The 14,759-nt window shown below is 39.3% G+C and overlaps 1 protein-coding gene across 2 annotated transcripts in view; it reads right to left on the bottom strand.

Moving 5' to 3' along the window:
• CDH8 (cadherin 8) overlaps positions 1–14,759 on the bottom strand; it is a 348,752-nt gene that overhangs the window by 198,659 nt on the left and 135,334 nt on the right. For both annotated transcript variants that reach the window (XM_047835884.1, XM_047835885.1), the window contains exon 3: positions 4,271–4,390. In XM_047835884.1, coding sequence (XP_047691840.1) covers positions 4,271–4,390 — 120 coding nt within the window. The remainder of the gene's footprint in view (positions 1–4,270; positions 4,391–14,759) is intronic.

Raw genomic sequence — 14,759 nt, 5'->3', positions numbered from 1 at the left:
GACAGCTCAGAGCCTGGAGCCTGATTTGGATTCTGTGTCTCCCTGTCTCTCTGCCCCTTCCCTGCTCACCCTGCTCATACTCACCCACCCACCCCCCGCCCCCAACACACACACACACACTGTCTCTCTCAAAAATACAGAAACATTTAAAAAAAAAAAAAGGAACTGAACAATTCCACAGTAGAAATGTGTATTGGTATTTAAACCAACATATTCTGTCTCAGTTATTTTGCATCTCTTCCTGAAGTCATGGACAGACCAAATAACTATGTACAGGGTTGGCACCTATGAGAGTTGTAGGGGTATATAGGTCTTTTGTAATGAATTTGGGCTCATCCCTGAATATTTCTTTATTTTTCTAGAATTTAGATCCCTAGGTCAAAATTAGTGAACATTCTTTTTTTTTTCTTTTTTTTTTGTTTATTTAATTTTGAGAGAGAGAGAGATAGAGAGAGAGCACACGAGCACAAAGTAGGGGTGGGGCAGAGATACAGGGAGACACAGAATCCGAAGCAGGCTCCAGCTCTGAGCTGTCAGCACAGAGCCCGATGCAGGGCCCAAACTCATGAGCTGTGAGATGACCTCAGCCGAAACCAGATGGTTAACTGGCTAAGCCACTATGGCGCCCCTAAAATTAGTGGACATTCTTAATGGTTTTGATACATAGCCTTCAAGTTTTTTCAATAAATGTAATTATTAATACTTTTACTATTAGGTTTTGACTAAGTAATTTGCCAAGCACATATTAATCCTGCACATTACTGTTTTAAACATCACATTTGCTGACTTGATAGGGCAAATTTATTTACTCTTTTGTGTTTGCAACATGTTGTGACAGCCACAGAGAACCACTGCTTGGATTTCTCTTCAACAAAAAATTTGCCTAAGAGTATACTTAGCTGACATCTTCCAGCTGAAGCACCTTTAGGGTTAGTTTTAGTTTGCAAGTTGAGGACTCTTCTTCCCAGACACATCAGAGCCAAAGACTGAGCATGGCCAGGCTGTATTAAAGCCTACCCATGTTTGTAAATTATGGGTTTCTTTTAAGACCCATTTTTGCTCCAGGGACCCCCATGGGTTTGGCCAAGATGCTGTCAAATCTGCACTGCCTTTCCTGTTCCTCTCTGTTTAACTTGCATGGGTATCAGATCTGCACCGCAGTATGACGGGCTGCCCTGCCTAATCCTGTTTCAGGCCTCTTATGGGCTGGATGTTAATCTCCCTCCCAAAATTCTTATGTTGAAATGTAATCCCCAATGTGATGATATTTGGGGGCAGGGACTTTAAGACGCATTGCGATCAGGGGCACCTAGGTGCCTCAGAGTGTTAAGTGGCCAACTTCGGCTCAGGTCATGATCCCACAGTTCGTGAGTTCAAGTGCCACATCAGGCCCTGTGCTGACAGCTCAGAGCCTGGAGCCTTCTTCGGATTCTGTGTCTCCCTCTCTCTCTGCCCCTCCCCAGCTCATGCTGCCTCTGCCTCTTTCAAAACTAAATAAACATTTAAAAAACAAAAAGAAAGAAAAAAAAGAGGCAATGTGATCACTGTATTAATGCTCATATACAAAGAGACGAGGGAGCTAGCTCGCTCTGTTTTTACAAGAATACAAGAAGTCTGCCACCTGCAACCTGGAAGCGGGCCCTCACTGGAATGCTACCATGCAGACATCCTGATCTGAGACTTCCAGCCTCAAGAACTGTGAGAAATAAATTTCTGTGTCTTATAAGCCACCTAGTTTAAGGTATTTTTTTATAGCAGCCAGAACTAAGACAGTGCTTTTTTGATCTTTTATAGCCCTTCCCCACTAAGCCACTTCTTCTCCTCATTCTGTCTCAATGTCTTTTCCAGAGGACATAACTGGTACACGTATTTTGGTTGCCAGAAAGTGTATTTACTTTCCATTTGCTTACAAAATAAAAAGCCCAAATGCTCAATGGTCTTTTCCCTTTTTTTCTATATTTTTCTGACATAAAAGTTCTAAAAAGTCTTCTTAATCAATTTATGCATAACATGCCCTTTTCTACCACAAACACTCAAAAAAATTCATACCAGTTTCAAAAATATTTTTAAAAACACAGAGAAAGGGACTCACAAAGCAACTTTAGCTTGTATGGGAACAACTTACACTCTGCTTTCATTTGAACACACCTAAGTGTAATTATGCAGGCATTCACACAAGTGTTTATATTTCACTTGTACATATTTGTGTTGTAGCAAAATAACTTAGGCTGACTACTGATTACTGAATTTAGCCTCTATTTCCTTCTGCATTGTGTCTGTTTTAGTTTAAAATCTCAACTTCACTCAACCAATATCGATTAAGCAATTTCTATATACATTCTCAAAGCATCTCTTCTCTCCATTTTATTTCCCACAATGGGTTCTGAATAAACTTTCTAAAATATAAAACCAGATAATTTTGTATCTTTCAAATTAGAAACGATAAAGCTAAAATAAATCTATGTTGAGAAAGACACTCATTATGCTGGGTAAAAATGTAAATATTAAATGTTGCTGACATTTGATTAAGCAAATGGCAATAGATGTCAATGAGACTTAAAAGTACCCAAATCCTCTGACTTACTAGGGGACTTTTATCATCTATACCTCATAGTAATTTATTCTTGATATATGAATTATTTAAATGTTATCACCATACTCCCTTGTATTTATGTTGAAAGCAAAAATCTGTCTTCCAAAATGGATTGTGTGATACTCAAAGGCTGACATTAGCCTTTGTGAATTTTTCTCCTTACATTTAATTCAATGTCTGGCACACAGTGAATGCTGAATACATTTTTGCTGGATTATGCTGGGCCTGGTGAACAAAACGATCCAAGTGGACAAATAGTCAAGGAGCAAAGGAAAGGGCGATTCAACTCCACTTAAACCATCAACACAGTTTTGTTTTACAGAAGCCTCTGTTCCATAATTATTCCCTAGGAAAGTAAAGTTCAAAGATGGTTTTGAAATTAAGGACCTGGGGATGAGTCCCAGTTTTACTCCCAGCTCTGTCACTGTGACTTTGGCCAACAGGACATCCCCAGACTTCTCTCTCTCCCTCTCTCCCTCCCTCCCTCTCTCCCTCTTTTTTTCTCTCTCTTTCAGCTGACTGCCTTCTCTGACACTTCCCCTAGGGTCATCAAGGAGCCCAAATGAGATGAAGTTTATAACAGACTTCTCTCTTCTCTGAGGAAGAGTATGTAATTATGCCCCTAATTAATGTCTTTTACAAGAGTTTCTTCCTGTTCCTAAATCTAAATTCAATTTTAAGACATGACCTATTTATATATAAATTGTACTTTTTCTCACTTTTAAGTGCATGAGGATTTTACTCTTTGAGTTAAAAAAAAAAGCAAAGAGAGGCTTTAAATTTTTAATTTATTAATAATTGACTTACTGGTAAGACATGGAAATTTATCTCAATAATACTGAAAACTCATGAATCAGAGAAAATATATTATACCTATACTATACGTAGCTATGTATTGAATTTGTCAATTTGGAAAATTTGCAGACCGAACCACAAGATACAGAATAAAAATTCATGCAAAAGACACTGTTATTAATAATTTTTAAGTATGCTATAAAAGTTTTGTTGTTGAAACTAACTTAATGATTTCTAAAATCTGTACCACCAGATTCAGGATACTGGTTGGGTCGAATACTGGCAATACTTTTATTAATACCACCACCACTAGGTCATAAAGATCTCTAACAGGTAGATATCAGCATCCTGATTTATAAATAAGCAACCTAATAGCAAACATAATAATACCCACCCATTGGATGATTACCACATGTCATGCACTATATGGTCGATATTTATTACCTGATTTGATGTTCATTATAACACTATTAAATAGATTCCATACCCAATTTATAGATAGGGGAATTGAAACTTAAAAAAGATTTGTAAGTATTACTCGCAAAGAATCACAGAGCCAATAAGCAACTGGCTTTATTCTTAAATCTGATATTTAAGTGTGCCTGATGTATAAACACATTTTCCCCCCAGGATAAAAAATGGTGCCAGGCCATCTGTTAAATAGGTGATATTCTATAATGGGTCTGCAATTTGTTTTAATCAGTATCAAAATGATTGTTGGGCTTGCCATGTAGCACACATTGCACAGGAATAACACATTCAAATATTATTGATACAGGCAGTGAAGTACTTAACCATGACATTTCATAATCCAAATCCCAAGAAAAGTGTTTCCCTGAAGCAATAACATGGTAAATAGAATTCAAAATTTAGGCCACAAACCTGTCTCAGGCTCAATGGAAAAATAAGGCTGCCCTTCCAAGATACTATAAACCAACTTTGCACTGTTTCCATAAACTGGGTCATCAGCATCAGTAGCTGTTACATTAGTGACAGACGTACCTAAAAAAAAGAAAGAAAGAAAGGAAGGAAGGAAGAATGAAAGAAAGAGGAAAAAAAGAAGAAAAAGAGGGAGAGAAAAGATAATAATTAACACATTATCCTTTGCCAAGAGCTAAATTTTGCCAAGCATATCATACAGAAATCCATGTGTGGGAATAAGGAAAATAAGAAATCTCTTCAAAAATATGGAGATAAACTACTCTGTCATAACTTCAAAACTATCCAAGTCTTTTAAAAGAACGAGTACTGCTAGGCTGGAACACTATATAAAGATAACCCTTTTAGAATCAATATTATTTAAGATTCCTTTTTTGTTTTCATTTTAAAGACACCTATCAGATTCATGTGGGCTTGGAGGATATGGAAAGGAAAAATATCAAAGAAACATGAAACACAAAATTAATCATATCACACGTAGCATTTAAGTTTTGCAAAACTAAAACTGAAGACACCTGAATAAAATGGCTGCTAGAAAAACTGCACAGAAATATAAGAGGGATATTTAATTCATTTTATCTAATTCTTTAGAATATAAAATCAGATTGGAACCACCAATTAATCAGCATGTTTAGGTAATTACGCCTTATGGATAATAGAATCAAAACTTTTTTTTTTTTCGGATTCATTTTCTTTGTGTTATTCACTCATTCATTCAGCAATTGAGCGCATATAGCTTGCCTCATATGAAGTAAAGATACTAAGATAAGGTCTACACTGAAGGAGTATACAGTTTGGTGGTGGAAGGGAAGAGGAGGGGACTGGTGCACACACACATAGAAATTCAGCTGAATGCAACAGCACCATGTCTGGAACTCTCACTCCACAGAGAGGGCGGGCAGGGACAGGACAGCTTTCTGCGAGACGTTGCATTTGACTTACATTATTAAAGACAGGTAGAGTTTAATCATGAGAATAGCAGGGAAGGAATTCCAAGCAATAAGTCAAGCATAAGTAAAGGCAAAGTAGTCTGAAAGACTGTGTGAAATTCTGGGAACTGCCAAAACTGGGAGCAATTGGAGATGTCTGGTGTGGTGACAGGCTTCAAGTTCTGTGAGGACAGGGTCAATGTCCTTAATCCAGTAAGGGTTGGACACATAATACAGTAAAACCTTGGATGGTAAGTAACTTGTTCTGTGAGTGTTCCACAAGACGAGCAAACATTTCTAATAAATTTTAACTCGATTAACAAGCAATGTCTTGCAATACAAGTAGTGTGTGATGCTGAATTTCACATGATCACAACTGAGCCAATGGTTCTTGAAATTTGCTTTGATATACAAGTGCTTTGGATTACAAGAATGGTTCTGGAAGGGAATTATGCTTGCCAACCAAGGTTTTGCTGTAATTATCAAACACTGATAATTGAATGGGCAAATGAATAAATCATCTGATGATTTAATGACAGATGGTATCTAAGTGTCACAGAGAAGCTCCCTAGCAAGTAGACTCTCAGATTAATGGCAGAATTTTTTTTAATGTTTATTTACTTTTGAGAGAGACGGAGACAGAACGCGAGTGGGTTAGGAGCAGAGAGAGAGGGAGACACAGAATTCGAGGCAGGCTCCAGCCTCTGAGCTGTCAGCATAGAGCCCGATGCGGGGCTCAAACTCACAAGTTGTGAGATCACAGCCCAAGCTGAAGTTGGCCACTCAACTGACTGAGCCACCCAGATGCCCCTAATTGCAGAATTTTTACCAGGGAGTTCTCTTCAACTGATACCTGTGGGGAAATGAACAGGACAATATTGGGTGGAATCAGCCCTTGGTCTGTGATGCACTCACAGACTCCAGCGGCCTCTCTATACCTGACATGGTCATTGAGGAAATGGGGCCAGACCTTTAGACTCCAGCACTGTCCAGTTATTGGATGTGGGAACCCCTCTGAGAATGGAGGCTTGGTCTTGGGTCATGCAGCTCTCTTCAGCTGGATGACCTTCAGCCCTGAGATGCCAATAATCAACACTCTCAAGCAGCATGGGGGAAGAGTGTTTCAATTTGAAGGGCGGATCTGAGCAGCATACCTCCATGTTTACTGAAATAGGATAGAGCTTTTGCAAGATCTTGCCATTCAAAATGTTATTAAGGGTTTTGAATTACGGTCACTATACATGAAAATGTAGTAATACTATTCATTGAGCTGTTGATAGTCCTGTAAAATTGGAATTTCTACTCAGCATTATGATTCAGAGGTGCTACAAAATCTACAGTGATAAAAAAAAAACACCTCATGTTGGTTTTGTAATACATTCCATCAGACACTGGGAACAATATCAAAGAAAAAAATAAGACTCACTTTCGAAAATAACTCATCAACAAGCTGGTAAAGATGAGCACGTGAAAGTACAATATTTGTAGTTATTTGAATATTGTGTGCGATGGAAAAGAAATGGAGGAAAAACCTTCCAGGTAAGAGGAAGAAAGTGAAATAAATACATTTTAGGAGGAGATCTGATTGGAAAAATCAGCCATCAAGCTAACTTTGGAGAGGCAAGCTGGAGTACAAAATGCAGAGGTCATTTGAATGCCCACATGGGGAGTATTGGCTCTTCCTGTAGGAAACAGAGAAGGTATTTCAGTGAGAGACCAATCCTATGCTGTTCTCCTTGATTAGTGCCCCCAGATTTAACTGGAGCAAGCAATATACAAGATTAGGAGATCAGACTAGATATGTGGTTACAGCAGTAGTCCAGTTAGGGGGGTGATAAAACATTAACAATAAATATGGATCTTGAGGCTCATTTTCTTGATTTCACCTTTGTACTAAGTTTCCATAAGATGTTCAAATGAGGGTAAACTGAGTGAGGGGTATGCAGAACTCTTTCTGTCCCTTTTCTCTAAGTCTAAGAATAGTTTGGAAAAAGTTAAAGAAAAAAAAAAAGAATGAATAGCAAGAAAAAGACTCAGGAGTTACTGAGAGCTAATAGTCCAGAGATTCATAAGAAAGGGTGAACTCTTCCAAGCAGAAGTCCGTGAAATAATTGTTTGTTTTGCTTTGTTGAGTTGTCTTATTTTTTTTTTTAGGAGAAATGCTCCCCCCCACCATTATGAAGTAACACATTATCATTGTTTGAGAAAAATGAACTCAAATATGACGTTAAGCTAATTCTGTTCTAACCACTGCCTAGGCACAGGAAACAAAGAAGTGAACAAATAGTCAAAAATTCCTATCATCACTAAAATTACCTGCTAGTAGGTGACTTAAATTGAGAAACACCTTCATGCAGAAAAATAAATCAAACAAATTTGTGAACAATGACAGAATCACTGCATATATGTGTGCAGTGGGTGTGTTTGGGTGGAGAAGTATGTGGGTCATGGTTTTGCAGATGGGATATTTCCAATCTACGCTGAAACAATTACTCGTCTCCTTGGGCAAATCATTTAACCTGCCTCACCCACCAATTTCAAATCTACAATACACATCAGAATTATTGTGAGAGTCACACTAAATAATCTATATAGACGCTGAGCACAGAAATGACCACATGCTAAGCCTATGAGCACCAACTCTGCCTACATTTTAGAATCTGGATTGAAAAACATTTAGATCTTTGGGGTACCTTTCAGATCTATGGCATGGCGATATGGGGATGGTGCTGGAGTATTTTTAAAAGTCTTCTCAGGCAACTCTTAAGTAAAGTCATTGTTCAGAATGACTGTAGTGGGTCCCGGACTCTTTTATAATTTGACTTCACTCCCCTACAAAGAAACATTAATTTCTATCATGATTATTCAGAAGAATTCTCACTCAGATTTGTTTATATATTGAAGGTTTTTTTAACCATTCATAGTGCATAAAGGACCACGGAGATGATTTTTCCTTAAATGGAATTTAGGGATCTTTCCTGGGAACTTAACTAATGCCAGACTGATGATGATTCTATTTGTTTTCATTGATTACTGTAACCTGATGTTCTTTTATTGTCCCATCACATTACCAAACACTGAGGCAGGAGGAAGGGGCCAGATTTCCATAATTTCCACGTTCTGTGATTTAGTTTTTTGCACATCTGAAGACAATCATTTTTCATTCTGCACACCTTAAAGTTCTGTGAGAGAATCAAATGGGATGATATTAAGTAGAGAAAAGAGACTAAGAAGATCAATTTGGAGTCATACTGTGTTGAACCAGAACACTTGTTTTATACCCATGTTCAACTTCTAGGAGTCCTGTGTCCTTGGCCAAAGAAACAAACTTTTCTAAGCTTTGATTTCTTAATCTGCAAAAAGGAAGGTAAAATAACTGCTACCACCTAGGCTTGTTAAGATAATTAAATGTAATAAGTTACGCAAACAATAATGAAGAGTCATTGACATTTTATATTTCTGAGACCTTGCTGTCACTGTAATTATATGTACATTATGTGTATGTGCATGAGAGACTGAGAAACAAACTCATCTTTTATCATTTTAAGTGGAGGTGGGTGCTGTCATTTCTAAGTGCTGTGCCTAATTAATAGTAGTATATTTCCTTACATTTGAGGGGAAAACACAGAAAGACTTTCCCAAATGTAACAATATGTTCATGTCCTTAATAAGAAACTAACTTAGAAAATACACATACACACTCACTCCATCTCACTTGCTCCCATCTAGTTTATCTCACGTCAGTTTCCTCTCTGGTATAAAACTGCTGTGGACTCAAAAATAAACTGTGTTTGGATGTAGCAAGCACAAGGGCCAGGCAGTGGGCACATCATCAGCACAAGTTTCTCACTGTTATGTGAATGGGTGGCATTCAAATCAATGCCCTATCTCTCAGCCCATGCAAATCCCATACTCTTTCGAAGATGAACTACTGTCCCGAGCAATGCGACGTAGCTAAGGCAAGATTTTACCCACATCCTCATCCATGATATTTCTGCCTGATGTCTGGCTTCCCGGGAAATCCACATCCTTCAACTTTAGACATCTGGAAATGAAAAGTCAGCTCTACTTCCCGTCAAGGATAATATTTCTCCTAATAGTGATTCAAGACTGTTGATGCACCTGTACACTGGAATAGATGTGTGTAGAGGTTTTGTGGATGCATTTGTCAAGTGATTATCCAGAGGGGGGAAAATGGATGCTTTGAGGTTAATCTTGCAGCAGAAAAGATTTCTAGTCAAGCTGTGGTGTCGGCTTCTCCATGGAAATGCATGCAGAATGCAGACCACAGAGGCAAATTGAAAAGTGTAAACCTTGCAGGATAATGTTTCTTCAAAGCGGCAAGTGTTGGTGTGTGATAAATAGGACCCTGCGTAATACCCAGGAAATATAACAACAGGATTCTCTGTTTGTGTTTTCATTTGGAACTGTTTCTGTCCCTTTGTCGAGGATACAAGAGACTCATTTAGCTGGTGACTATAAATTTGACACTGTGCCATTTCTCCAAGAAAGCCCCTATTATAATCCAACTTGATGCCGATCCTAATTATAATAATATAGCCGTTGTATTTCCAGCTGTTGTCAACAAAAATGATCCCTGTCACCACAATGCATCCTGCTGTATCAATTCAAGTATGAATACGTCAATTCCAAGGTGCATTCTGCTTTTAATAAGCCCATTTTTCTGCATTTAGTGTCTTGTATAAGTGATATTTGCCAACATGCACTTGGATTTTAATTAACAGAAGGCTCACGGTATCATTTGCCTCCTGCCACACCTGAAAGTTCCCTCCCGTTAGCAGCAGGGCCCACAAGTCTTCCCCCTACAATGACAGCAAACACTACAAGCAAAATTAACCATCAAAAATTTTACACTGTCAGGTTAGAGGTTCCAGTTTGCTGACAAACTAAGATGAAAGGCCTTCGGGAAAATAAGATGTTGGGTTTGGGTAGTGCAGCTCTGTTAGCTAGACTATACTTTTTTATGAGCAAGTCAGCACACCAATTCTGCACATTATTCAGAAAGAAATATGCTGGTGCTGACACCCTGAGCAGGAAAACAAAGGTTTGGTGCAGCGTGAAAATGCGCACACTGGAAAAGCGAAAACTCTTATGATGAGAAGAACATAAACCCCATTTGCAAAGAGTCATTTGCAATCCATTTTCAGAGAATAAGCGTTCTGATAGCAGGTGGGAAAATAAAGCAGCAGAACCCTTGCAATTACTGAAATTCAGAAAGGTGTATGTTCCTGGCCTTCCTGCTACCATCTTCAAACTTTTGCTTTGACCTTCTGGCTACCCAGATGCAAGCTCAGTACGTACAGTCCATGGATAGAGTGCCCCGCGTTATCCTCTGAAAACGTCTTCCTTAAACATTCACACATTCCGAAGATCAGAGGCCTAACGGGTCACAGCAATGATGCAGCAGGCATTGGTTATTTTAATAAAATGAAACCATCAGCCCATCTTCCCTCATCCTCCTTGTTAATTCTCTCAAGTACTAGGCAATACAAGAGGTAGTGAGGCACAGGTGTTGCCATGGCAACGTTTTTTGGTTGTTGTTGAATAGCAGAGCAATAATTTCTTAAGGCCTGTGTAACTTGTTGACGTTTAAATTATCCCTTACTAGAAGCTGAAGCATCGGCCCTGGATGTTTTAAACGTGTGATGCCAAATCCATTATTTTTTCACTTTCATGGAAATGTGCTCTGGGATACCTCTGTGCATGATGGCTGTGTAATTCTAGAGGGTTTTTCATTGTTTATTTTGTTCCTCCTACCCCCCAAGTTACATGAGAACACAGACCTAATATGCTTACAGAAAAGCTGAGAGTAAATGCAGGCAGCCAATGCAGTTTTCTTCACGTCCCTCCAACTGACACCATAGTCTTCAACATTACTTTCTCCTGAAGGGCCTCAAGCAAATCCTCCCAGTGCGAAGATGGCCTAAATCCTACCAGGAGCTTATTTTCCCCCCAGTTTTGCTATTTAATTATAGAAGACATATGCCAAATATCCAAACCTCCAAGGGCCGCCTTAGGGGATCTTTGGAGGATGAGGAGGATTAACGTGGATCAGTAAAATTTATGGCTTGTTTTTTTTAACCCACACATGGAAAATTCTTTCTCAACCAAGCTCTGAGGGAAATAAATAGTGAGATGTGCCACCTGGAAGCAAGAAGACAGGATTTTACTTCCTTCTAGGAAGTTCTGTTCTGAACAACCACTGGTTAAACTAGGGAAGTTACAGTCAGGGTGAGAAGAGAAGATCAAACCCTTTTCTTCTTTTTTGGCGATCCATCTTGCAATTTGTAAGAGCCAATTAAACAGGAGGCAAGGGCAGCACGGGTTTGCCATTTCATTTCAGAAAACGGTCTTTAAGACATATACCGCACAATGAAATCCTGAACAGTCACTTCCTCCTCTATCATCTTTTGCAAAGGTCTAACCATTGCTCACTGGGTGTCTTCTCACGTGCCAACTCTCAGCCTGTAGTAAAATGTTGCTGCCAGATACTATATGCTCCAAATTGATTTTATTATGGGAACAGGGACAGATTCTTAACTGCAGTCAGGCGGATGGACAGCACCGAAATGCATCCTGTCATTTCTCTGGCTCTATGATTTGGGACATAAACTGGGGAAATAAAATTCCATTTCCATATTTTATTCTGGAGCATTTAGAGGTATAAACAGTTTTGTAACTTAATGCAACATCCATACACACTTAACATTGTGTTTATAAAATGAGCTCGAAACTTTCTGGAACAATTAAACACTTCAGGAAACGCATTCAAGCACACAGATGTCTTCTATCCAACCCATGCATCATTCCTGCGAACATCTGTAATGTGCATTGGGTGAGAGAAGTGAAAAATATTGGACGAAAATGTGTAACTGTAAAATCTCAGCCATGTTTACTATGCACAGGAGAAAAGTACCTTCCGTGTTTCTCACAAACAGCGCCAGAACGGTGGCCTACCCACTGCTTTTGCAAACAGATAATGAGGACGATTGGAAGCCTGGTTGTGAAAACTAATAAGCTGTCTGTTTTACGGTTCCATGTGCATAAATAAACTCTTTCAGAATCAGAATGACTCTTATAGTACAATGGGACAAAAAAAGTATGCTTTCTTTTCTTAGGCTGCCTACTTCCAGCTATCAAGCCTTCGCTAATCTGTTACCTATGGAATGAAATCCTATAAATACCTAAGAAGTAAACTAGCATCATTTATGCTTTAGACTGGCAGCTACTTCCATCCTGACCTTGCAAAATTATGCTACCAGGGGCTCTGTGGGTACCTTCTACAATGTGTCAGGGTTGCAGTCGGTGGAAGCTTCCTTCATTATATTTTAGTATATGAACTCATTCATTCCCTCACACAAAGGCTATTTGCATGGTGGGTGCTGTATGCTGAGCTCTGAGTTAGACGTGGAGGGCAAAAGAATGTGCAGCAGTCAGAATTTCTGTCCCGAGAGGGTTTGGCGATTATTTTAGCAATGTTTTCACAGGGTTTCACCGTAACAGGAAACTGCAAATCTTTGTAAAATTTATTTCTAGAAGGCATCAGCACGATGTCGTGGAACACAGGCATATGCTACAATTATAGTGTCAGAAGTTTTGCTCACATCCTCTTATTATTGGACTGAGGTCACATTTGCTATCAATGACTTGTCACTCTCCTGCAGCCAGGATTGTTCTTTTACATCTAGGAGACTCAGTTTCCTAATTTAAAAATGGGAATATCACTTTTATGATATGACTACTTCATAGTCTTATTCTGCTCCATATGGATAAACAATCAGGATTCCCTGGATGAGGGGACACTATCCCCTCAACTGACCCATGGCTCAACTGACCCCTCAGCTCAACTGACCCATGGCTCTCTGTGGCATGCTACCTGGACATGTGCACATTTGGTGAAGGATGAATTTGAGCTTAAGAGGCATGAGAACAAAATTATAACCACTCAAGTGGCTGTTCTTTTTTTATTCTTTTTAGAATGAGCTTAATTCTCTAGTTAAAAGCTAGGAGTTTTAAAACTGACAGTGTAGTTGTGACTATAATCTCTTCCTTTACATCTCCCCCCCTCCACCTTTGCTGACACATAACTGACAAAAAAAATTGTAATATATTTAAAGCAGTCTACAATGTGATCGTTTGATAAATGTAGACATTGTGAAATGATTACCACAATCAAATTAATGAACACATCCACCAACCACCTCACATGGTTACTTTCTACCCCCCACCCCCACCCCCTCAACTCAAAGACAAAATGAGGAACTCTCCTATCAAATTTCACACGCGCCCAAGTGAAAAACCACTGAACCACTGAGCTACTGAGAAGGCAAAGTCTTAGACAAAAACAGGCTTAATTGAAATATCATTCTAGAGAAATGGCTTCAGGGACTTTTAACTCACCCCGAATATGCCATCCTATACATGCTGCCATCCATGATGCCCGCAGCGGAAAAGGATGAGAGTTGGGCTTATTTGGGCCCTTCGCTACCACGCTATATTTTCAGTGAGCTCCTACTATGTGCTGAGCCTTATTTTAGGCACCTAAGAGGCTTTATAGTTAGAAGAGTTTTGCTGTCTTGAAGGACACACCAGGGGGTGACCAGAAAATAACAGGACTAACCAGTGATGTGATAAAGTGCTGTAGGGGAGACAAAGACAGTGTGAGTCACACTGGAGAGGCAGCTAAACAGCAAAGGCAAGGTTTCTGGGAGGAGGGAGCAATGATACTGAGGTTACATTTAAGAACAAGGATGCTCTTGAGTCAAAGTTCAGAGGTGGGGTTACAAATCAGGAAGAATCCCCATGAAGGAGGTTGATAAGTTTGGAACTTATCTCAGGAAAACAGAATGTCAGAAAAGGGTTTTCAACATTCTTTTACACCAGAGGTTTCTAATCTTCCCAATTATTATTTTTTTTAACCCGCAGACTTGCTCAAGTACATTCCTATGATTGCCCAACACATCTGCCTAACTCATGGAGACCCAGATTCAAGATTTAGTTGTCCCCAAGCTGAACTGTCCCCTCTGCTGAACTCTAAAAATACTTCATTTGTCCCTGGGAACATCTTTTCCTTTTATATTTACATTGCAGCGTGCACAGATTTTTTCCTTCCAGACTGAAATTTTTTTTTTTTTTTAATATTTATTTTTGAGAGAGAGAGCAAGCGAGAGCGAGCAAGCAGGGTAGGGGCAGAGAAAGGGAGACGCAGCATCTGAAGCAGGCTCCAGGCTCTGAGCTATCAGCACAGAGTTGGATGTGGGCCTCAAACTCATGAACTCTCAGATCATGACCTGAGCCGAAGTCGGATGCTTAACCGACTGAGCCTCCTAGGTGCCCCTGAAAGCTTCTTGAAAACAATATTCTTTCTTATTCTCTCAAACTTTCCCATCTGACCCTCCTCTGCAGAATTAGCCCATTCCTCTGCAAGGTGGCCTCATCCTTTATTTATATAAGAGGTACAGCTCTACATCATCCTAGGGGTA

This window comes from Prionailurus viverrinus, chromosome E2 (genome assembly GCF_022837055.1).
Source record: "Prionailurus viverrinus isolate Anna chromosome E2, UM_Priviv_1.0, whole genome shotgun sequence".
Taxonomy (NCBI): Eukaryota; Metazoa; Chordata; class Mammalia; order Carnivora; family Felidae; genus Prionailurus; species Prionailurus viverrinus.
This window is presented reverse-complemented; position numbering and strand designations above follow the sequence as displayed.